We start from the raw sequence: 22,174 nt of genomic DNA on the forward strand, positions 1-22,174 counted from the left end.
TCAGAAGAGCATGAGACTCTTGATCTCAGGGTTGTGAGTTTGGGCCCCACGTTGGGTGTAGAGATTACTTCAGTAAATAAACTTTAGAAATAAGAGTTAATATAAGGGCAAGTGGAAGTGTAAGGGGTAGGGGCTGCTGGGGTCTGCGGCCGACCAGATCTGTGGCTGGTCTCTGCTACACTAGCTGTGTGTCCCTGGACAAGAAAAGCTCAACCTTCCTCAACCTCTGTTTCCTCATCTGAAAATGTGACTAAAAAACCCACCTCAGAGTTGTCCCGAGAATCGGACCAAGGTAGGCAAAGTACTGCTGGTTCCTGGCACTTAAATGTGAGCTCTTCTTATTCTAATTACTCATAAAGAGAAGTTACTTCCAAGCACCTTAGGAAATTCTCCGAGTACTGTCCATGGTACGTGGTTCCTGGTTGCTCACTGGGCATTCCGGAGAGCCGTCTTTTTTTATTGCTGGGGCGCGCCAAGCCCCCTTTCTTCTTCGGGCGGTGCTGATGCCTTCTGCCCAGACCGCCCCCTTCCTGGGCCCCAGGAGGCGCCGGCAGCGCGGCACCAGACTGACCTGTTTCTCCCCGCCAACCCCCAACACACACCTTACCCTCTTGCCGGCATCCCAGCTCCAACCGCCGGCCCCTTCGGTCACATCCTCCTAGGGAGCTGCTCATCAGCGCCTCCCGCGCGTCTAACCCTGTCGCCGACAGTAGGTCTGGGGCCGGCGGGGCTCCGCGGGTCCCCAGCCCACGTGCTCCCGACCTCTGCCGCAAGGCGCCGCCCTCCCGCTAGGAGCAACGTGGACTACGTTTCCCAGGGTACACAGCGGCGGGGCCTTGGCTCAGCGGGGGCCTCGAGCGGCGCGCCGCTCCGTCGCCTGCTCGGGGGCGCGCGGGCCGGCGCGGGGACAGAACCAGGGACCCGGAATGAGTTTCTGCGCAGTTCCGCTGGGCCGTGCCGGGCTGTGCCGGGCCGGGCCGGGCCAGGGCAGGCGCGGGGGGAGGGCGGCGCCTGAGTCGGCCGTGCTGGGAACAGGCGCTGGGGGCAGCCCGCGCCTCGCTGAGGTCCCCGCCCCGTCCCGGCCGGGCCGGCTCGCCTGTCAGTCACTGGGGCGGCGGCAGCGGCGGTAGCGGGGCCGGAGCCGGGCGGTGAGAAGAGCGCGGGGCCAGGCCGAGCGGAGGGGACCTGCCACAGACCCTCAACTCTACGGACTCTTCGCCCCAGACTCGCGAAGCTGCACCCCTGCGCCTGGTCGGACACCTCCGTAACCCGCGAAGGGCTCTATCCCTCGTCACCCCCCACCCCGTGACCTCCTCGTAGGACCGGAGAGCTCACTCAGACGAGGTTGTTGTGGGTACAGGCCATCGACCCTGTGACCTCTCACGGGCCAGGGCCTCGGTTTCCCCCACAGGCCTGCCTTCTCTATGACTCCTTTCTCATAGATTCTGGGGACAGAGCCGTAACCTACCACCAGGACCCCCGCCTGCGAACTCTTCACTGACGGCTCCCTCCTCGGAGTCCCCCTCAGTTGACCTCCCCTTAAGAGCACCCCTTTTGGCCTCTGGCAAGCGCCCCATTCCCGACCGAGGTGGGGAGGCCTCGGCAGCCATGCCCGCCCTGGGCCCCCTGTCACCCCACCGCTTCCTGGGCACCCAAGCCGGGGTCTAGCAGGGGGCCAGCAGCCAAGGGGCTGGGGCAGGAGACAGGTCAGGGTCCACCTCCCTGCTAGGGAGGGAGCAAAGATGGAGCGGCGGGAGGAACAGCCGGGGGCTGCAGGGGCTGGAGCAGCACCAGCCTTGGACTTCACGGTGGAGAACGTGGAGAAGGTACGAGGGCCCTGGGGTGGGCAGTCCAGTGACAGAGCAGAAGTTCTGGGGACTGACACTAATGCCGGAGCCCAGGCTTGGGCTGGGTGCCCGCTGGGATGGTGCCCCCAGAGCACCTGGCATTTGCTGTCTCTCTGGGCAGGCGTGGACAGCAATGTAGTGGTGTCCTAATGGGCTATTTTTGGCTTTCCTTAGACATGGGTTCTCTGTGGTTACTCTAGGGTCTTGGGATGGTCCCTCCAGAGTGCTGATGGCCTAGACCTACAGCCAGACTGGCTATTCTCCAGCTCCATGGGAACTGCATGAGCAGTGCAGTAAGAAACCAGGAACCCAGGAGACCTACAGCTCAGTCCTCAGGAACCATACAGATGCTGAGCCATCCTGGACCTGTTTTGTGACCCAGGGGCTCAGAAAATAACCTGAGACTAAAACAGTCTGGATTGTTTTCACTCTTTCTTGGAGAAGGGTCCTTCTTATATTGGATGGAGGCCAGACCAGTCCTGGGCAGGCAGGAAGGGCCGGCCCCCTTTGTTTTGTCCTGGGTCCAAGGGGTTCAGTCCTCCCAGCAGCCTCAGGGGTCTTTCCCTGCTCTCCTGCCCACACAGCTCCCTACCATGGCCATCCCAGGCTTTCCCACTGCCCAGGCCATCTTTTTTGAACTGCTTCTCTGGTTCTTTTCTGCGTTCTGCCCCAGAGGCCTGGGATGCGGAAATGCCTCCCTGCTGGGATGAATGGGGAGATAGGGCTACCTTGCTGGAAAGCAAGGAATGGTTGCAGATATTCATTTGTTATTCTTGAGCCCTTTTTGCCATGCCAAATGCTAAGAATGCAACCCTTCTGCTTCTTTTCTTTGCCTGCCTCAGCACCCTTGAGGGGCCAAACAAGGGACAATAGCCAGAGCTTGCTGTCGGAAGTACAGATTGGGCTAAGCCTACTTGGGTGGAGCCTGCTTAGGGGGTCGGAGTCCGGACCTGGCTGTTCCTCCCAGGGGCTGGGCAGGGGGCTGGGCAGGGGGCTGGGCAGGGGGCTGGGCAGTGTGGGCGTGGTGGTGCACTCTTCCATGCGCTGCCAGGGAGACAAACCACTGTTCTCTTACTGTGTGAAGTCCCTATGGAATTGGGATCCTGGGGGTTTGGCTAGTTGAGACCTCCTGACGAGGCATTTGCCAGGGCTGCCGGCCAAGACTTCTTGACCAGCTTTTTGGACCCTCATGTGTGCTCTCTGAGGGGTGTTCTCACCCTCCCCTCCAGTGTGTCTCTGGCCTACGGCTGCCTGGCAAAGTCTTAGTCCTGCTCAGATTTCTCACTGGCTTTGGTGCCAGCATCTGGAGTGACCTAGTGATGATCCTGGGAGAGCTGAATAGAACTCTTGGAGTTGATGGGAGCAGTGGTGCCTGGGAGGGTCAAGGCCCCTCAGGCTGTTCCATGTTCTTCTCGGGCTTAGCTTCATCCCTGTGGAGCCATTCCTTCAACTTGGGCCTTGTCCTTTACCTCAAGTGCCTCCCTTTGGGGAGCTCAGCCTCCTCTTTTTCTGCTTTCCTGTGGAGGTTCACTCTCTGAACCCCCAATGTTTTGCTATAAGGAGAAGAGAATATGGTAGAGCACGGGCACAGTTGAGGCTCTCAAGGTATCAGTAGGGCCCGGGCCCAGGACACACTGCAGAGCCCTGGGCTCTTCCTGCTCAGCCCCTCAGTCAGAGAGAGCAGACTTGCAGGACCAAGTCATGCCCTCTGTTCTGGGCTCTGGCAGGCTCCAGAGTGCCCAGCACCTGCTCAGTCCTGTGCTGTCCTGCAGGCGCTGCACCAGCTCTACTACGATCCCAACATTGAGAACAAGAACCTGGCACAGAAGTGGCTGATGCAAGCTCAGGTCTCCCCACAGGCCTGGCACTTCAGCTGGCAGCTACTGCAGCCTGACAAGGTGCCTGAGATCCAGTACTTTGGGGCCAGTGCCCTGCACATCAAGATCTCTCGCTACTGGAGTGACATACCCACTGACCAGTATGAAAGTCTAAAGGCACAGCTCTTCACCCAGATCACCCACTTTGCTAGTGGCTCCAAGATTGTGCTGACTCGGCTGTGTGTGGCACTGGCCTCCCTGGCTCTCAGCATGATGCCTGACGCTTGGCCGTGTGCTGTGGCGGATATGGTACGGCTCTTCCAGGCTGAGGACTCACCGGTGGACGGTCAGGGCCGCTGCCTGGCCCTACTCGAGCTGCTGACAGTGCTGCCAGAGGAGTTCCAGACAAGTCGTCTGCCTCAGTATCGCAAAGGCCTGGTGCGGGCCAGCCTGGCAGTGGAGTGCGGGGCTGTCTTCCCGTTGCTCGAGCAGCTGTTACAGCAGCCCAGCTCACCCAGCTGTGTGCGTCAGAAGGTGCTTAAGTGCTTTTCCAGCTGGGTGCAGCTGGAGGTGCCATTGCAGGACTGCGAGGCGCTCATTCAGGCCGCCTTTGCTGCGCTGCAGGACTCGGAGCTCTTCGACAGCAGTGTGGAGGCCATTGTCAATGCCATCTCGCAGCCTGATGCCCAGAGGTGAGCTGGTGCCCACCTTCCCAGAGAAGGACAGCTTGCTTGGCCATCCGTCCAACCATCCATCCAGCCATTCAGTAAACACTGTTTGAGTGCCTACTGCATACGTGGTCCTATGCTGGAGATACACAAGGAAGCAAACAAGACGTGGTCATTATGGTTCAGAGAGGGAGACAGACCACTAACCATCCAACGAATTATTCATTACAATATTTGACTCTTTCTTCTCTTTCTCTCCACCAGTCAGTCGCCAAGTCCTGACTGTTCTGCTCTTGACCATATTGCAAATCTATTTTTTCCATCTCCACTGCCGCCACCCTAGTCCAAGCTGTCATCATCTCTCTCCCCAAATTACTGCAGAGCTTTTTCATCAGTCCCTTGGTTTTTACTCTTGTACCTTTTATTGCACACCCAGCAGCCAGAGTGATCTTTTGAAGGGATCCAGTTTGTCCTTTCTGCTCAGAACCCGTCAGTGGCTTTTTACAGTTCTTAGGATGAAGTTCAGAATCCTTAATGTGATTCACAAAGATGCTGCACAGTATGGCTAATCCCCAGCCTCTTCTCATGCCATTTTCCTTTCTTCACTCTCACACAATCTTTTCAGTTCCTTGACTGTCCCATGCTGCTTCTAGCCTCTGAACCATTGGCACATCATCTCTACCTCAGCTGAAACTTCACTTTCTTAGGAAAGCCATCAGTGATTCTTAAGACTAAGTGGTCTTCTCAATTATTTTATCTCAAAGCTCGTAGTGATTTTCCTTCTTAGCCTGTAACACGGTTTCATTGTAAATTAACTTACATCTCCCCATTGGTCTCTCAGCTCCGTGAGGACAGGCACTGTGTCATTTTATTTTGTCACACTGTGCCTGGCAGCATTTGGTAGCATTCATTAGTTTTTGAACAGATGAGAAGTAGGAGTTGCCTGAGTGCTGAGAGGCGGGAGTGGGGTGGGGAAGGTCAGGGGAGGAGTGAGTGTTCCAGGTTTCAGGAACCAAAGCAGGGGCAAAGGCCTGTGGTGGGCAGCACCATAGCATCTACAAGGACCTGAAAGAAGGTGAGTGTAGTGAGCTGTTGGTGCAGCAGATGTTTGAGCACCTGTTTGTATCTTGGGCCCTATGCTGAGCACCAGGTGCACAAAGATGAATAGGTTGACTTCAGCAAGCCAGGAGCTCACAGTCTAATAGGAACACGAAAGGGCAGGTATGGTTAATGAGATAAATGCTATAATGGAGAAAGCGGGGGTGAGAGCCCGGAGGCATTTAAACCCATCTTAGGGTTGTGGAAGGCTTCCCAGAGGAGGTGTGCTTTAAAGAGCCTGAGCAAGGAAAAGGTGTTGAGGGAGCCTGGTGAGTGGTGGTGATTAAACAGCAGGGTTTAAGGGCCAGTTGTGGGAGGTCTGGGCCCAGATCATGCAAGACCTTGTCAGCCAGGCTTAAGATTTTGGTCTTCATCCTGAGGAGGATGTAAAGATAGTAAAAGATTTCAAGCAGAGAAAATGGCATAATGAGATTTTTAGTATAAGTTGGATTGGCCAGGGCAAAACTGGGGACACTAACACTTCAGAGATAGGGCTTTTAGGGCACCTGAGTAGCTCAGTCGGTTAAGTGTCTGACTCTTGATCTCAGCTCAGGTCTTGATCTCAGGGTCGTGAGTTCAAGCCCCAAGCTGGACTCCACACTGGGCATGGAGCCTACTTAAAAAAAAAAAAGAAAAAGAAAAAAAAAACGAGAGATGGGGCTTTAGAAACCCTTAGCAGAGTTGGAGGGGAAAACATTGAAAGAGATAGCATCAGAGAGTGGTTAATGGCTCCAGCCTTGACATTAGTCATGTCTGAGTTTGAATCCCAGATGGTCCGCTCGCTAAATCTGAGACCTTGGGTAAGTCATTTTTAAGCCTCAGTTTCTTCATCACTAAAATGGGTGTGATCATATCGACCTCACAGAGTTGTAGAGGCTTAAATAGGATAATGTGCACAGGGCTCCTGGTACTCTATAAAGAACATTTTGGTATGAGGATCAAAGAAGAGAAGGTCTGTGAAGGGTATTGCATGGTTCCTGTACACCCCATAAACGGTACTTGATAGAATTTGGTATTGTTACTGCATTGGTAGTTAGTCTGTCTTTCCTGTGGTTTCCCAGGCTTTCCAACTCAAGGTGGGTACCAAGTCCCAGGTCTAGCCTTCCTCGCCAGGCAGCCTGAAGCTCAAGTGCCGGCTGGGCTCAGACAGTTGGTGGCTAAGGGGAATTGCCTGGGGCCACTGCATGGTTGATGTGGGGTGTCCTTGGATACACCCAGGTTTACCCGCCCAGCCAGTCTCGAGGGCTTTGGCAGGTAATTGATGTTTCTTCTCCTCTGAACGAATGAGCGAACAAGGAGCCAGTGAGGGAACCCACAGCCTCCTGAGCGCCCATTGGCTGCAGCCCCCGTGGTTGCTTAGCAACTCTCCCCATTTTCTCAGCTCTCCTCCCGGAGCTCTAATTGCAGGTCTGGGCTGGGCTCCGTGTGAGTGGCAGCCAGCAAGCCCCAGCAGCCCTGCCCCGGCAGCTTGAGCTGACCAATGGAACTAGGCCTCTTGAACCCAGCCTCAGCCATGGCCTTAAAGATATCCTCTCTCTCTCCCTCCCCCAAATCTACAAACCTCTGGAAGCCTCAGACCTGCTCTTCTGTCCACTCACAGTTTTCAGGAATAGGTGCCCAGGTGGTAGGAAATCTAGGGTTTCCCCTATTGGTGGGCTGCACCCAGCCTGGTGTCAGAGTTTGGGCCTCGCTCTGTTTAGTCTAGTCTCCTAGACTTTGGCTTGAGAAAGTCACCTGTGGTTTTGACTCTTGGGTCATTGGGCCACTGTCTTCCCCAAGGGTCCTGATGTTGGCTCTCCCCTTGGCTGAGCTTGCACTCAGGTCCCCTCTTTCCCACTCTTCCAGAAGCTGCTACTGCTTGCTTGGCTCTCTCTCCCTTGATTTTGTTTTTCCTGAAATATGTTTTTAATCCTGGAAAAGCTTTTCACTGGGGGCTGGAGGAAGAGAGAAGGTGAATTAGACAGGTTCTTGGGGACTCCCATCAGTTAGAATTTGAGATATGGACTGAGATTTGCATAGATCCTTTGGAGAAATTCAGGTTGGGCGCTGAAAGAGAAGTTCTGCAGCAGTAGAAGTGGCTGCCCCAGCCTGTCATTTGTCTCTAAGTTGCTGTATGACCTTGAGTAATACCCTGAGCCCTTCTGGACCATATTATCCATGATTGAGCCTATTATGTAACTTAAATATGACAGATCAAGAACTCAGTGAAGATTGAGTACCTGCTGTGTACATGAACTTTGGCAGGTGTGAGAGAGCCTTGGTAGGGATGCTTTGGGGATAGAGCACTACCTCCTGCCCCCATCTCAGCTGCTAGGGAGCTTGCAGGCTAGGGCTTTGGCCCTGCCCCTGCTCTTTGTGCCAGAGTCTGGCCTGAAGGTGCCCATTGTCTGGTGGTGCAGCCTGTGTCAGGGTCGTGAGACTGAAGCTATCCCAGCTGTCTCCAGGCAGCACCCTCTAGGGCTGTCTCTGGGTTGGGGGTATCCTGGCATGGATACGTTGTCCCACCAGAATGGGGATTTGGAGAAAGCCAACATCCTGGGCTGGTTGCCTCTTGTTGTTTTCATCCTACCCCTGAGGTTAGGAGGCTACCTGCCTGCCTAGCAGCCTGCTTAGGGCAAATGCAGATAGAACTCCTCTGGCCCATCAGTCCCCCTAGCTCTCCATAGATTGCTCTGGTGACACTATGATTGGTAGCAGACGGGTTTCAAGCATCTGATCCCCTCAGTACCCCTGCCGAGAGTATCACTTCCTCTGATTAGTCTGGTCTCCACAGAGCAGGCTGCTGGGGAGGGGTCCAGTGAGTGGAGCTAGTGTTCTCTGTCTCCTTTGTATACTGTGCTTCCCCTGCTCCCCCTTTAAGATCATTGTGCCTCAGGACTCTGACTTGGACCCTCTTTTCTCTCATTCAGTGCTTTCTTCCTGGGCAATGCTCATCTACTCCCATAGCTTCAATTACCAGTTGTTTGCCCATGACTGTCTCTTGCTCTAACTTCTCCCTTGGGCTTCAGGTTTTCATATCCAACTCTCTGGACACTTCTGTTTGCAGATCTCACCAGGTACCTCTGATTCAACATGCCTAATGCTGAACTTATCACCTTCTGGCCTCCCATTAAATTTATTACCATCCCCCTCCACCCACTCCTCCTGACCTCAGTAAATAGCTCCGCCATCTCCTTAATTGTTCAGCCAGTAACCTGAGAGTTGTCCTTAACTCTTCCCCATTGTTGTATCCAGTAAGTTATCAAGTCCTGACCATTTTGTCTCTTAGCTGTCTCCGGGTTCACTGTCTACTGCTCTCCCTTCATACTGCCACCAGAGTACATAGGAGTTTGGATTTGATGATAGGGAGTGGAGTGGACAGTGGGGATTGATGCTGTCGGTGCCTCCTGAAGTCTTTATCAGGGCTCCTGAGCCTGTATTAACTCCTCTGTTTCCTATCTTTGTTAAGTCTCTCTTAACACTGTCTGTATTAGTTTCCTAGAGGGGCCATAATAAAGTACCACACACTGGGTAGCTTTAAACAACAGAAATTTATTGTCTCACTGTTGCAGAGGCTAGAAGTCCAAAGTCAAGGTGTTGGCTTCCTCTACAAACCTGTAGGAGAATCCTTCCTCACCTCCTCCTAGCTTCTGGTGGTTTGCTGGCAGTCTTGTTCCTTGGCTTGCAGTTGCATGACTCATCAATCTTAGCTGCCATCTTGTCTCTTGCAGTTGCATGACTCCAATCTTTGCCTTCGTCATCACATGTCATTCTCCCTGTAAGTCTGTCTTCATGTGGTTGTCTTCTTATAAGGAGACCCCCCCCCAGTTGTATTGTATTAGAGCTCCCCCCTACTCTATGACCTCATCTGCAATGACCCTGTTTCCAAATAAGATTACATTCTGAGGTATTAGAGGTTAAGACTGCAGCATATCTTTTGCAGGGAGGATACAATTTAGCCCGTTACAGTCTGCCCTCTAGCCCCCCAACATTTATGTCCTTCCCACATGCAAAATACATGTATCTCATTTCGACTTCCCCAGAGGTCTTAACCCATGCCAGCGTCAACTGTAAGTCTAATTAGAGGACATAATTCAACCCATTCAACACTGACCTTCTCATACTTCTTTCCCAGAGTTCTCCTGGAGGTAGGTCCCTGACCTCAGATTTTTCCCAACATGGGCAGCATCAAAGCTACCATGTAGGCCCTGACCTTTTTTTTGCTTTGGGTTTAATGTGGGGTGGGGGCTTTGCTGGAAGACAGAGAGAATGTCTCTTTCTCTCAAAGCTGGTGGGGGCTGGGCAGACAGCTCTAATGGGTCTCCTTAACCTCATGCCTCCAGGTATGTGAACACACTCCTGAAACTCATCCCGCTGGTGCTGGGACTGCAAGATCAACTGCGACAGGCAGTGCAGAATGGGGACATGGAGACCTCCCATGGCATCTGTCGAATTGCTGTGGCCCTGGGCGAGAACCACTCCCGGTGAGGAGTAGGGCAGCTGGGGGTGGCGGCGGGGGATAGCAGGGCCCTCTCAGAGGTAGAGTTATGAAGCCCTGTTGGGGGAAGTGGAATGACCTTACTATACATCTTCCTTCCAAGGGCCTTGCTGGACCAAGTGGAGCACTGGCAGAGTTTCCTGGCCCTTGTCAACATGATAATGTTCTGTACTGGCATCCCTGGCCACTACCCTGTCAACGAGACCACCAGTTCCCTGACCCTCACCTTTTGGTACACGCTGCAGGTGTGTCTATGTGACCTCTTGTTGGATTGAGCTGTGATGATAGAAGGTAGATCATGGGCTTCTGGGCCCGGTGCCTAGGTGGCTAACTTCCTTCCCTGGCTGTCTCAGGATGACATTCTGTCCTTTGAGGCAGAGAAGCAGGCTGTGTACCAGCAGGTGTACCGGCCAGTCTACTTCCAGCTGGTGGATGTGCTTCTGCACAAGGCCCAGTTCCCTTCTGACGAGGAATACGGATTCTGGTCCTCAGATGAGAAGGAGCAGTTCCGGATTTACAGGTGATGGCAGCAGGCCAGTCCTACCTCTAAATAGAGTCCTGAACTAATGAAGGCAATAAGGGGAGGAGCCCAAAGCCAGGCTTCCTGAATGCTGGGGCTCCTTTCTCTATTCTCTAGGCCCTTTTGCAGGGTTGTGAGGGAACTGGGGTGGGCTCCTGGACTTGAGGGCAGGATCCGGGCAGCGTATAAGGTCTTCCTCTGCTTCTTAGGGTGGACATCTCAGATACGCTCATGTATGTGTACGAGATGCTGGGGGCCGAGCTGCTCAGCAACCTCTATGACAAGCTGGGCCGCTTGCTCACCAGCTCAGAGGAGCCCTACTCCTGGCAGGTATCTCCCAAGCCTGATTCCCTCTGCCCTCCCAGAACTGTCATACCCTCCTCCTCAGCCAAGCCAGTGGCACCTCTTTCCTCAGCACACAGAGGCCCTGCTCTACGGCTTCCAGTCCATCGCAGAGACCATCGACGTCAACTATTCTGATGTGGTGCCTGGCCTCATTGGCCTCATTCCACGGATCAGCATCAGCAACGTGCAGCTGGCGGATACTGTCATGTTCACCATCGGTGAGACCTGGCACACACCCATGACCACACTTCCAGAGCCACAGGCACCTTCCCCAGCCACAGTCAGCCTGCTGGTTCCTGTCCAAAATGGAAGAGACACACATGCCCACACAATCAGCATTGCAGCCAACTAACTGTCCTGGCACATCTAGGGGTCCTTCCTACAATGTTCTGAGCTGCAATTCAGTAAAGCTAGTTTGCTGTCAATGGAACAGCAGTGCTAGGCCTCTTCTGAGTAACTCCTTCCTGCTTCTCAGCTATAAGGCTCCTGTTTGAGCATGTGCGTGCATATTTCCCTGTTCAGTACTAGGGCTGTAACTTGATCCTGCCAGAAGTAATGCCTACTTTACAGGGACCTGGTACAAAGCCAGTCTGGCCTGCCTCAGATATCCTCCCCTCTTCCTTCTTCCCCCAGGAGCTCTGTCTGAATGGCTGGCTGACCACCCTGTCATGATCAACAGTGTTCTGCCCCTCGTACTGCATGCCCTAGGCAATCCTGAGCTCTCTGTCTCTTCTGTGTCCACCCTCAAGAAGATCTGCCGAGAATGCAAGTATGACCTGCCACCCTATGCTGCTAACATCGTGGCTGTCTCCCAGGTATGCGAGGGCCTAGGTGGGGCTGGGTCTCAGGGCACATTGCACTCCACTGATCCCATATTCATTCTGTTTATCTCCAGGATGTGTTGATGAAACAGATCCACAAGGTGAGCCCAGAAGTTTCTAGGGGTCCTTGGGGATATTGTGGAAATCTACGGAAATCCTCTTCTGCCTTTTCCTACCCCTTGTCTTTTATTCTCTGTTCTTGGGACCTACCGCAAGAAGTTCATTCTTCCTACCCACAACCAGATGTGTCCAGGATTGACTCTCCATGTTCTGCCCCACAGACGAGCCAGTGCATGTGGCTGATGCAGGCACTGGGCTTCCTGCTGTCAGCCCTGCAGGTGGAGGAGATCCTTAAGAACCTGCACTCACTTATCTCGCCCTATATCCAGCAGCTGGAGAAGCTAGCAGAGGAGATAGTGAGTGACCTGGGTGTGTGTGTGTGTGTGTGTGTGTGTGTGTGTGTGTGTGTGTGTGTGTGTGTGTGTGTGTGTGTGTGTGTGTGTGTGGAGAAGCTAGCAGAGGAGATAGTGAGTGACCTGGGGTGTGTGTGTGTGTGTGTGTGTGTGTGTGTGTGTGTGTGTGTGTGTGTGTGTCCAGAGGGCAGGGGTGGGCTTCCCTTTGTGTGGGCTGTGGCTGCTGGGGGTTGGGGTTAGAGTTGGCAGTCAGGGCTGGGGTCAGGGGTCAAGCTGGGGCTGAGAGATCCAGAGCTTGGTTTGATTCTCTCCATAGCCTAATCCTTCCAACAAGCTGGCCATTGTCCACATCTTGGGGCTTCTCTCTAACCTCTTCACCACGCTGGATGTCAGTCATCATGAGGATGACCATGAAGGCCCTGAGCTCCGGAAGCTGCCAGTGCCGCAGGGACCCAACCCTGTGGGTGATGTTGCCATTGTGCCCCCCCACCACACACTCTGTGGGAATGTCATTGTTTCTCCCCAAGTTCATGGGTAATATTGTCATTGTTCCCTTGGCCCCGTGGGGCATGATGCATTTGGTCCTCTGACCCTGTGAATGACCTTATCATTGCCCTTCACTCTATAGGGAGTGATGTCATTGTCTCATCCAACCCTGTGGGTGATGTTGTCTTTGTCTCCAGCCCAACCGGGGTGATGTCATTGTGGTTCCTCTGCCCCATGGGGTACACTGGCATTATCCTTCAGCCTCCTAAGTGATGTAATTATGGGCCCCTGTTTAACCCCCAACTTCTACTTCACTATTCACTGTCCCCTGTGGGCACTGGGGATACTTACATGCTCTACATTTAATAGTTCTTGCCTTTGAGTTGCTCCCAGTCTAGAGGAAATCCATGTAAACAGATTGTCACAAAGCAGTGTGACAAGTACTGTGGTAAGCTTAGGCACAGGGGTTTGGGGTGACCACTTACAAGCTGTTTGATCTGGGGCCAGCCTCAGCTTCCCATTCAAAACTATGGATGTCAGACTATTTAGCTTGCACATCTCATAGAGCCATGCTGGATAGCATATGTGGTCTTGAGTGAAAGTACTTTGCATACTATAAAGTTCTGTATAAATGTGAGAGACTTGGATCATTGTTCCCAGGGTTTCTCCTGGAGAAAAGGAAGCCACAGTATCCTGGCTCCTCTCCTCAATTCCTCACCTTAGTTTCAGGTGCCCTTTTGGCTCTAGACCAAACTTGGGCCACCATCCTTCAATAGAGCCCCTTCTCCTTCCATGGTAGTCATTGTCCTGCCTTCCCTCACCTCCCAGGACCTCAGTCTGCTCTCTGTTCCTCCATAAGCTGCCATATATGTGCATCCCTTGGGGCTCTCCACCCTAGGCCTGTTTGTGTGACACAGCATCTCTACTTCTTCAGGCACTAACCCATAGGCTTTTGGCACTAAAAGGATTTTTCTGAGAAGAAATGGATAGGGAGTGATTTTTTTAAAGGTTACAAAGTTTTGGTAATTTTCTGAAGCCCTCATAATATCCTTGCTTTGGACTTTGAGGCTTCCTCTAAAATGATCCGTAAAATTCAGGATATCCTCTTTCATTCACTCCTTCCCCCAAGGTCCCATCCATTGAGTCCTCAGTGTCTAGTCTGGGGTAATAGGTTTGAACTTCTGGCCTGCTTTGTATTACCATGTCCATCTTGGGTGGGTGAGAGTGGTGGTGGGGACACCTCACGTCTTCCTGTGTCTTCAGGTGGTTGTGGTGTTGCAGCAGGTCTTCCAGCTTATCCAGAAGGTGCTGAGCAAATGGCTGAATGATGCCCAGGTGGTGGAGGTGAGCCTCAGTCCTTGCTCTCTACCCCCATGGTGACTTTGCTTAGATATGGAGCAGGAGGAAGGTGTTGCTGCCCATCTCGGCTTTCAGTGGTCTGGAGGAAATAAAGGAGGTGAATCTTGCTCCACAGGTACAAGGAATCTTTTGGGAAGACATTCAGAACTTCCCAATGTCACAAAAAGTGCTTGACCAAAGAACTACAATGTTGTGTCTGAGTGACAGTGAGGGGTCCACTTTGTAATCAGAGACCTGCCTTCCTGCCTTTGGTCCCCTTTCAATTCAGGATTTTCTTGCTATTGCTGCTCTGTGAGAGGAAATGGTGGAGATGTAAGTAGCAAGACTTGAGTTGCGAAGTTCCATCCTGTGCCCCTCTGAGAAGGGCCTTTTTGCATCCTGCTTTTCAGGGTGAGGGTCAGACTTGTTTACCTTCCTTGACTTGCAGGGCCAGGCCAGGCTTATAGGTAAAGGTCCCTCCTAAGGCTTCCTCTGTGCAGGGCCTCAGTTCTGTTCCAGTTGATTGTGACCCGCTAACCTTTGCTTTCTGCCTTTTTTCTTTCTTTTTTTTCTTTTTAATTGAAATATATTTGGTATTTAACATTGTATAAATTTAAGGTGTTCAGCATGTAGATTTGATACATTTCTCTGTTCTAGTATGATTGCCATTGTATGAAAATTAGCACCCCTATCACATCACATAATTATAATTTTTGTGGTTGGAATAATTAAGATCTAGTCTCCTGGCAAGTTTGATGATCATAATACTGCTGTCGATTTCATGGGCCCCTTTGCTTCCTTCCCAAGGCGGTGTGCGCTATCTTTGAGAAGTCCGTTAAGACCCTGCTGGATGACTTTGCCCCCATGGTGCCACAGCTGTGTGAGATGCTGGGTCGGATGTACAGCACCATCCCCCAGGCCTCTGCTCTTGACCTCACTCGACAGGTGGGCCTTCTGATTGAGGCAGCAGTGTTCTAGATTTCATCTGACCCAGGGATGGGGTGGGTGGGTAGAGTGGGGTGAATGGCTGCCCTGCCAGGGGTTCTGACCTGCATTTCAGGGATGCTGGCCAGTTTTTGGTGAGACAGGGCCTCAACTGACCGGCATTCCCTGCTTTGTTGTAGCTGGTCCACATCTTTGCTCATGAACCTGCCCACTTTCCCCCAATCGAGGCCCTCTTCCTGCTCGTCACCTCCGTGACACTCACTCTCTTCCAGCAAGGTAGGTCCTGACCAGGGTCTCTGCTGCTGCCGCCACTGCCACTGCCTCTGCTTCCCCGACTGGGGAGCCCAAGCTGCCCACTCTGTTCTCCTCTGTCCCCTGAGTTGCACATGGGACTTGATGGGAAACTTACGGGATCAAGCACAGCACAATTGTCACCCTACAAATAGCTGACACCTTAGGTTGAAGTGGATAAGAGAGTGAATGATGTCTTCTGCTGGCCTGCTGGGCTCAGGGCCAGTCTTGATGTGGGGGAAGGTGGGGCCAGAGCTCTGAGGGACTTGGGGCACTAGGCTGGCTCCTTTTCTTTGGGATATAATGAAACGGGGAAAGAGCATGGGCTTTGGAGTCAGATAGACCTAGATTCTAAGTTCATCACCACCAACTAGTTGTGTGACCTTGGGCAAGTCACTTACCTTTGTGGAGCCTTCGTTTCCATGTCTGTGAAATGGAGATTTCATGTATTTGATAGGATTGTTATAGGTATAAAAGTAGTGTCTTTTGGTCCCCTGGCTTGGGGTTTTTTGCACATGAAGTACTCAGGGATTGCTGGTTCCTTTCCCTGCGTTCTAGGCCGAAACCCTTTGGCTGTGGCCCCAGCGCTCTATTCTCTGTGGCCCTCTGCCTGAGAGAGCTGGGAGCAGGGGGCTCCAGGCTTCCCCCACTGTCTAACCCAGGCTTCTAACCTGGAAAAGAGACGGCGCTGCTCACCAGCCTCATGAGTCTTGCCTGGGTTTGTGGTCGCATGTTGGGGGCTCACCAGGGGTTTCAGCTGGAGCCAGAGCACTCTCAGCCTATGTCCTCAGTGTGTGGTCCCATGATGCTGGCCTCTGCTCTAGTGGGCCATGGGTAGGTGCACAGTGGCCAGAAACTTGAGCCAGAAACCGGGTGTGGCCACCGCTCCCACTCCTCATATCTAGTCGGGGGTAAGTCTGGGTGGTCCTGGCTCCTGATTATCCCGCAGTCTGCCTACCTCTCCCCTCCCTCCATGACCACACCTCGGTGTGGGGTGTCTGGATCACCTCAACAGTCCTCTAACTGCTTTCCCTGACATCCGCCCTTCTCCCCAGGCCGTTCCTGCACCCTGCAGTTGTGATGTTCTTCAGGAAACACACATCTGAGTATTTTCCCCCCTGGCTGGAGACCCTTTCATTGTTCTCCATTGCCTCAGGTTCTCATCCCACTCCCACCCACATTTTGCAGCTCCTGCATGCTCCTCAGTGTCTTCTCCTGCAGGGTCCCCGAGATACTGGCAGTGCAGCCACACTGACTTCTCCCTTCCTGTGTCCCATTTGATCCTCTGACTGGAATGCCCTGTGCCCTTTACTGGGTGAGCTCTCACTCCTCCATGCCTTATCCATGCATCAGTCCTCAGAAGCTTCTCTGGGGCAGAATTGGGTGTTTCTGACTTTGTGCTGAAACTGTATCATGTACACACTGCTGACACAGCACCAGTCCTACTCAGTAATCAGCTTTCGTGTGTTTGTCTCTCTCCCTAGACTAAGCCCCTTGAGGGCAGGGTTGAGTCTCTTCTCTCTGCCTGCTCAGTGCCCAGAACAAGGCCAGCATAGAGCAGGTATCAGACGCTGTTGAAGAGAGGAGGGTGAGGTCTTCCTGCCCTCGGAACCTTTCTTCCTCACCGTCTGGGGCCCACCGCTGGCAGGGTGGCTGCTGAATGTCGAACATGCTGTCCGCAGGGGGACCCAGGCATGGGGCACATTGGGCCTCACTTTCCAGGACTTGAGTGACTCGGGGCTCAGATGTGCAGGAGATGGGCTTTCTCGGTGGCTCCTCATAGCCTGCAGAGGGAGGCAGGGAGATCACTGTCTCCTTTACAGTTGGGGAAACTGGGCATCTGTGGCTTGCACAAGATCACACAGCTCCTTAGTGGTGTTTCAGACAGACGTTTGTGCAGCACCTCCTCCTCAACGTGGAGCAGCCCAAGCAGGAGCTCCAGACACACGCCTTGTCCTTGCCGCAGGCGGCAAGAGCACTGGAGGCAGAATAATGTCCAACAGCAATCATATTTGTTGGCCTTGTTGGTTGTCTTGCAGGTCGGGATGGCCCCCTTACCTGTTATGCTCTCCCAGTCTTGCCATTCCTTTCTCAGCCTCGGCCCTCCCACTGCACCATGGGGTGACATGTGGACTGGTTTCCCTCTTCCTTTGTGTGTCCAGATGGTGGGAGCTGGTCTTCAGCCCTGAGCCTGGCTCTCTGCTGAGTTGGTGTCCATGTGGAGGGACTTTGCTGGGTGGGGCTCTCATTTTGGGCCTCATGGTACAGTTTCTTCCCCCAGACCCTGCCGGTGGCTTGCCCAGCCATCCCCATAGCATGTTGGGCTCTGCCCTAGCCAAGGAGGAGTCCTCTGGTTTAAGTGGACCCAAGAGGTTCCTTTCCTTGGGAAAGGAGCCCTAAGGCCACGGAAGTGAGAGGGCACCTGCTCAGGCCCTGATGCCCTCTCCTTTCCGGGGCCTTCAGCCAGGCGTCCGTGGGAGTTACCAAGGACTGACCTCCCACCAGCCCTGCCCTCCTCTTTGATGGCTAATACTGGGGAGGTATGTGCTAGGAGGCAGTGTAGGGCCACCCCAGCCAGCCAGAGGCCGCAGCAAGAGTGTGGGGGTTGTTTGTTCAGCTCTGTGGAGTCCAACATTGCTCTAGCACCAAAGGATCACTTGGGGGACTGGCCTGAGGAGGAGTGGGGAGTAGATGGAAGGCCCCTCGGGAGGGAGCTGGGGCAGGCCCGTCCTTCACTTTGCCGTCTCTTTCTGTTGGGCTTCTCCCAGTTCATGGTTTTTGTATGTTTTGTTTCTTTATCTTGCTTCCTGCTGCTCATGTGCCCCCACGCTGTCTCCCTGCAGGCTCTCAGTCCCACATAACTATATGAGGTTGAGTTGCTGTTTGTATAATTTTTTCTTAAGTTCCATCTTTATTATATTTTAGGGCCCAGGGATCATCCTGATATTGTTGATTCATTTATGCAACTCCTGGCACAGGTGTGTTTTAGTTTTATTCATTCACGTTCTGTTCTCTCTCTTTCTCTTTCTCTTATGTTGAAATTCAATTTAAGCCTATTTTTAGCTTTCTGTTGACAAATTTTTTTTCTGTTCAGTTGAATAGAGTTTCTTCATCTGTTTCCGTGGAAGTTGACAACCCAACATCCTCCTTTAGTGCCCCTTTGCCTCAACTAGCTCATTCTTCCACCAAGACCAGGGAGAGGCGATCCTGAAGGGAGGGAGCTGGGCTGGCCTGGGTGGGGGAGGGGGAGTAATTGTGCCCAGCAGCTCCTGTGCAGCTGGGGTAAGATTGGAGTTAAAGGGCCTGGGGTTCATTGTCCCCGTGCTCCTGCCGGGAACTGCCTGCCTCAGTGCCCCCAGCCTGCTCTGGAGAGGTGGCTGGGAGGAGCTCCAAAGGGAGGGGCTAAAGATGAATGTGCTGGGGTGGGGCCCTGAGTCGGGCTGTCAGATGGGTTTGCTGCTGCTGGGAGGCAGGGTGCTGGCTCCATTGTGAGACTGCGTTGGGATGCGTTTGTGTTTGGTGGGTGTTTAAGTATGTTGGACCTTATTTGTGTGTTTTGACTTTAGTTTGGTCTGGAAACAGAAATCACGTAGCTGCTCTAAGCGGTATGTGTGTTGTGTTGGGATAGATGTGTAGTTGAAGTGTGGGCGTGTACATTGATGCATGTTGTGTGTTGATGTGCATTAGGCATTGATGGGTTTTGGACAGTGATATGTGTTGGAGGTGTGTGTGTTGGGCTGTGGGAACGTGTATTTTGATGGAGGAGTATATATTGTGCTATCAGTATGTCTGTATAAGGGGATGTAGGTTGTAGAAGATACACGTGTTGAGCTGGGGGGATGTGGGTTTAGTGTGGGGGTGATTGGGAGGTTCCTGTGGGTTGGGGTAAATGATGTGTTTCTTTGCTTAATCATTCCACAAATATTTATTGAGTGCATAAGACATGTTTGGTACTCTGCTAGATGCTGAGGATGTAATGGTAAGCAGAAGCAGACACAGTTCTTACTCTCTTGGAACTTAAGTCTAGTAGAGGGGGTGGGGCGCAGGAGGAGCAGGGAATAAGGAGTGTGTTCTGGGCCTGGATGGACATGTGTGTGGGTATCTGTGAGGGTGCATCTCTGGGGGTGAGGGCACTTGCATGTGTGTTTGTGGATGGGTGTGTCGGGAGAGTACCCGTGCTGGAGGACTGGGTAGCTTGAAGGTGTCAGCATGTGGACATGGCTGGGGGATGTGGGGAGGTTTGGGGATGTGAATATGTAGCAGGGTGTGTTGCAAATGTGGGAAAGTATGTATAAGGGATGTGATAGAGGTGTGTTTGAGGGTAAGTAGGGTGTTCCCAGAGAGGGTGCGTGTGGGGGTGTTTGCACATGAATGAACCTGGGGGAGTGGAAGGTATGTAAGGGGCTGGGGGGTTAGGGGTCTACACGGTATGTGTTGGGGGGCTGCTGGGGAGCAGCAGTGTTTGATGACTGCTGGAGCTGTGCAGAGCATCTCCTGTGACCTGAGGATGTGCCATTTGTGTCCTGGTACCACTTGGGGTGGGCTCTCTGCCCCTTTTACTCCTTCCATTCCCCCCACATGGCAGCACTGACTCCTGGGCTGGGTGTGGCTGAGAAGGGGCCTGGACACAGGGTATCCTGGTTGAATGGTGGGGCCATGGCTCCAAGGCTCCTACCCTACTTTTCCTCTTTCTAAACTAGAGGGTGTCTGAGGAGTGCAGGTGGGATGTGGGAGGGGGGCTTTTGGACTGGGCTCCACATCCAGCTGCCATCTCTTCTTCCTGCTGTCCTGTTAACAAATCCAGGGGGCTTGGACTGCCTCTGAATCAAAGCAGTCACTGCTGGTTACCTGGAGCCTGCAGGAGATCTGGCCTCGATGGAGGGGAGAATAAAAGTGTTTGCTCAGGGAGTGACTTGGGACCCAAGCTTTCTATATTGTGACACCCCCCCCCAACCTCTCACACACACCAATGCATTCATGTACACATACATGTACATAGCATCCCCTGGCTGCTCCCCTCCTGACTGACTGAACTGTGGGGTGGTTTGGGTCCCCCAGAGATGGCTGGGTGGCTGATTTTGGCAGCCGCAACCTGTGGTGTGTGAAGTTGGGGCCTGGGGTGGCAGGTGAGTGGGGGGTGAGGGGGGATGGTCCTTGGAGCTGGTTGGGGCTGGGCTTACCAGCTCCACCTCCTGCAGGCTCTGAAGCGGAAGCCAGATTTGTTCCTGTGTGAGCGATTGGATGTCAAAGCTGTGTTCCACTGTGGTAAGTGGGGCCAGGTGGACAGGAGGGCCTGGGGGCCCCCTCGGGAGGATCCTTAGGCCCCATCTGATCTGCCTCTGCCTCTCCCACAGCTGTGCTGGCCCTCAAGTTCCCTGAGGCACCTACTGTCAAGGCCTCCTGTGGCTTCTTTGTGAGTCCCATGCTGAGTCCTGACCCCCTACCACCCCTATACCCAGCCCTGCCCTGCTCAGGACTCCAGAGGGTAGGGGTGCGGTGTGCCGATCTTGTCCCCAAGGAGAGTGGGGAAAGAGCTGAGGCTGACAGGCCTCTCCATCCTCTGTAGACAGAGCTGCTGCCTCGGTGTGGGAAGTAGAAACCTGTAGGAAAGTGGTTCAAGAGCCGTATATGCTGCTCGTAGCATGCTGGAGGTGAGATGGAGCCAGGGTTGGAGGGGGGTGGGGTGGCCCTCACCATGGAGGCAGCTGCCCTTCTGGGAAGCTTGAGCCTTTGGTTCCCTAAACTCTCTGACTCTGTTTCTTCATCAGTTAAATGGCTGACAGTTGTTAGGGTTGCTGTGAGGATCAGCTGGCTCTCAGAAAACAGCACTCACTTGTCATGTGCAGTTTGGCTGAGGAACTGTCCGGGAGTGGGTGGGGTGTGGCTAGGCACCCTTGCTGCAAAAGGGGCAAGGCCCTGGTGTGCTGAGAACCCATCTCCCTCAGGCCATTGGGGGCCAGGCCTCCCGCAGCCTCATGGACTGCTTTGCCGACATCCTATTTGCTCTGAACAAACACTGCTTCAGCCTCCTGAGCATGTGGATCAAGGAGGCACTGCAGCCACCTGGTTTTCCCTCTGCCCGCCTCAGCCCTGAACAGAAGGACACCTTCAGCCAGCAGATCCTTCGGTGAGCAGAGCTGGCGGGGCCTGGGCTTGGGTCCAGAGGAGGGGCTGGTGGTGGTGGATGGTACTAACCTGATCTCCCTTCCCTTCTTCAGTGAGCGAGTGAACAAGAGGCGGGTGAAGGAGATGGTGAAGGAATTCACACTGCTGTGCCGGGGGCTACATGGCACAGACTATACTGCTGACTACTGAGGGGCGCCCCCGTCCCACCCACACCTCCTCCTCATCCCTCCCTATCCCCAAAGAGTAAACCTGGATCTTCACTGCATTGCTGTCTTGGCTTCCTTTCCTCTGCCACCACCACCTAACTGGGCGAAGGCCTGGGGGAGGATGGGAGGATGTTTGGATCCAGGCCTTAGTAGGGAGTTGTGGGCCCAAATTCTAGCTCCTAGGGTGGAAAGGGTCCACTGTAGCCAAGCCTCCTAGGCTGGAGCCGTTCATAATACTGCCATTTCCCTTGGGTTGGAGTGAGACTGCAGTAGTATCAGCAATCTCCCCCCACCACCACCCATTAAATTAGTCCCAGCATTCATGCATGCATACATTTATTAAATCAACAATGCTGAGTACTAGCCCCCTAGTTCTGCCTTGCTCTCTCCGAACAAAGGCTGATCTAGTCCATAGCCACCATGTTAAGCTGGGAGAATGGGACCAGTGAGGGAAGGCTGCATGGAGGAACTTTCATTTCTTTCTTTTTTTTTTTAAGATGTTATTTATTTATTTGTCAGAGAGAGAGAGCGCACAAGCAGGGAGAACGGCAGGCAGAGGGAGAGGCAGGTTTCCCACCGAGAAAGGAGCCTGATGTGGGACTCAATCCGGGAACCCTGGGATCATGACCTGAGCAAAGGCAGACTCTTAACTGACTGAGCCACCCAGGCATCCCAGAACTTTCATTTCTGATGGAAATGGAAGGTTTCCTAGATAGAGGACTTGGGGCCTTTGGCTGGAAGTGAGGTGGGGCAGTGTCTTGGCTTGGAGGGAAGAA

At 53.4% G+C, this 22,174-nt stretch overlaps 1 protein-coding gene across 2 annotated transcripts; it reads left to right on the top strand.

Annotated features, from left to right (window-relative positions):
• Nucleotides 1–972: 972 nt before the first annotated feature.
• Nucleotides 973–21,457, top strand: IPO13 (importin 13). 2 transcript variants are annotated; one of them, XM_027571952.2, is made up of 20 exons: nt 1,122–1,826; nt 3,620–4,356; nt 9,753–9,893; nt 10,011–10,152; nt 10,261–10,427; nt 10,637–10,757; nt 10,843–10,990; nt 11,406–11,587; nt 11,668–11,694; nt 11,875–12,009; nt 12,323–12,466; nt 13,756–13,836; nt 14,638–14,775; nt 14,955–15,051; nt 17,992–18,044; nt 20,265–20,331; nt 20,421–20,479; nt 20,633–20,717; nt 21,012–21,193; nt 21,285–21,457. In XM_027571952.2, the coding sequence occupies exons 1-18, from the start codon at nt 1,743–1,745 to the stop codon at nt 20,660–20,662; spliced, it is 2,553 nt and encodes an 850-aa protein (XP_027427753.2). In that variant the 5' UTR covers nt 1,122–1,742; the 3' UTR covers nt 20,663–20,717; nt 21,012–21,193; nt 21,285–21,457. The 2 variants fall into 2 exon arrangements, with proteins under 2 accessions (XP_035583219.1, XP_027427753.2); XM_035727326.1 differs by lacking the exons at nt 12,323–12,466; nt 13,756–13,836; nt 14,638–14,775; ... (2 more) ...; nt 21,012–21,193; nt 21,285–21,457 and having other exon boundaries at nt 973–1,826; nt 20,633–20,688.
• The last annotated feature ends 717 nt before the right edge of the window (nt 21,458–22,174 follow it).

Source organism: Zalophus californianus, chromosome 4 (assembly GCF_009762305.2).
Source record: "Zalophus californianus isolate mZalCal1 chromosome 4, mZalCal1.pri.v2, whole genome shotgun sequence".
NCBI classification, from domain to species: Eukaryota; Metazoa; Chordata; class Mammalia; order Carnivora; family Otariidae; genus Zalophus; species Zalophus californianus.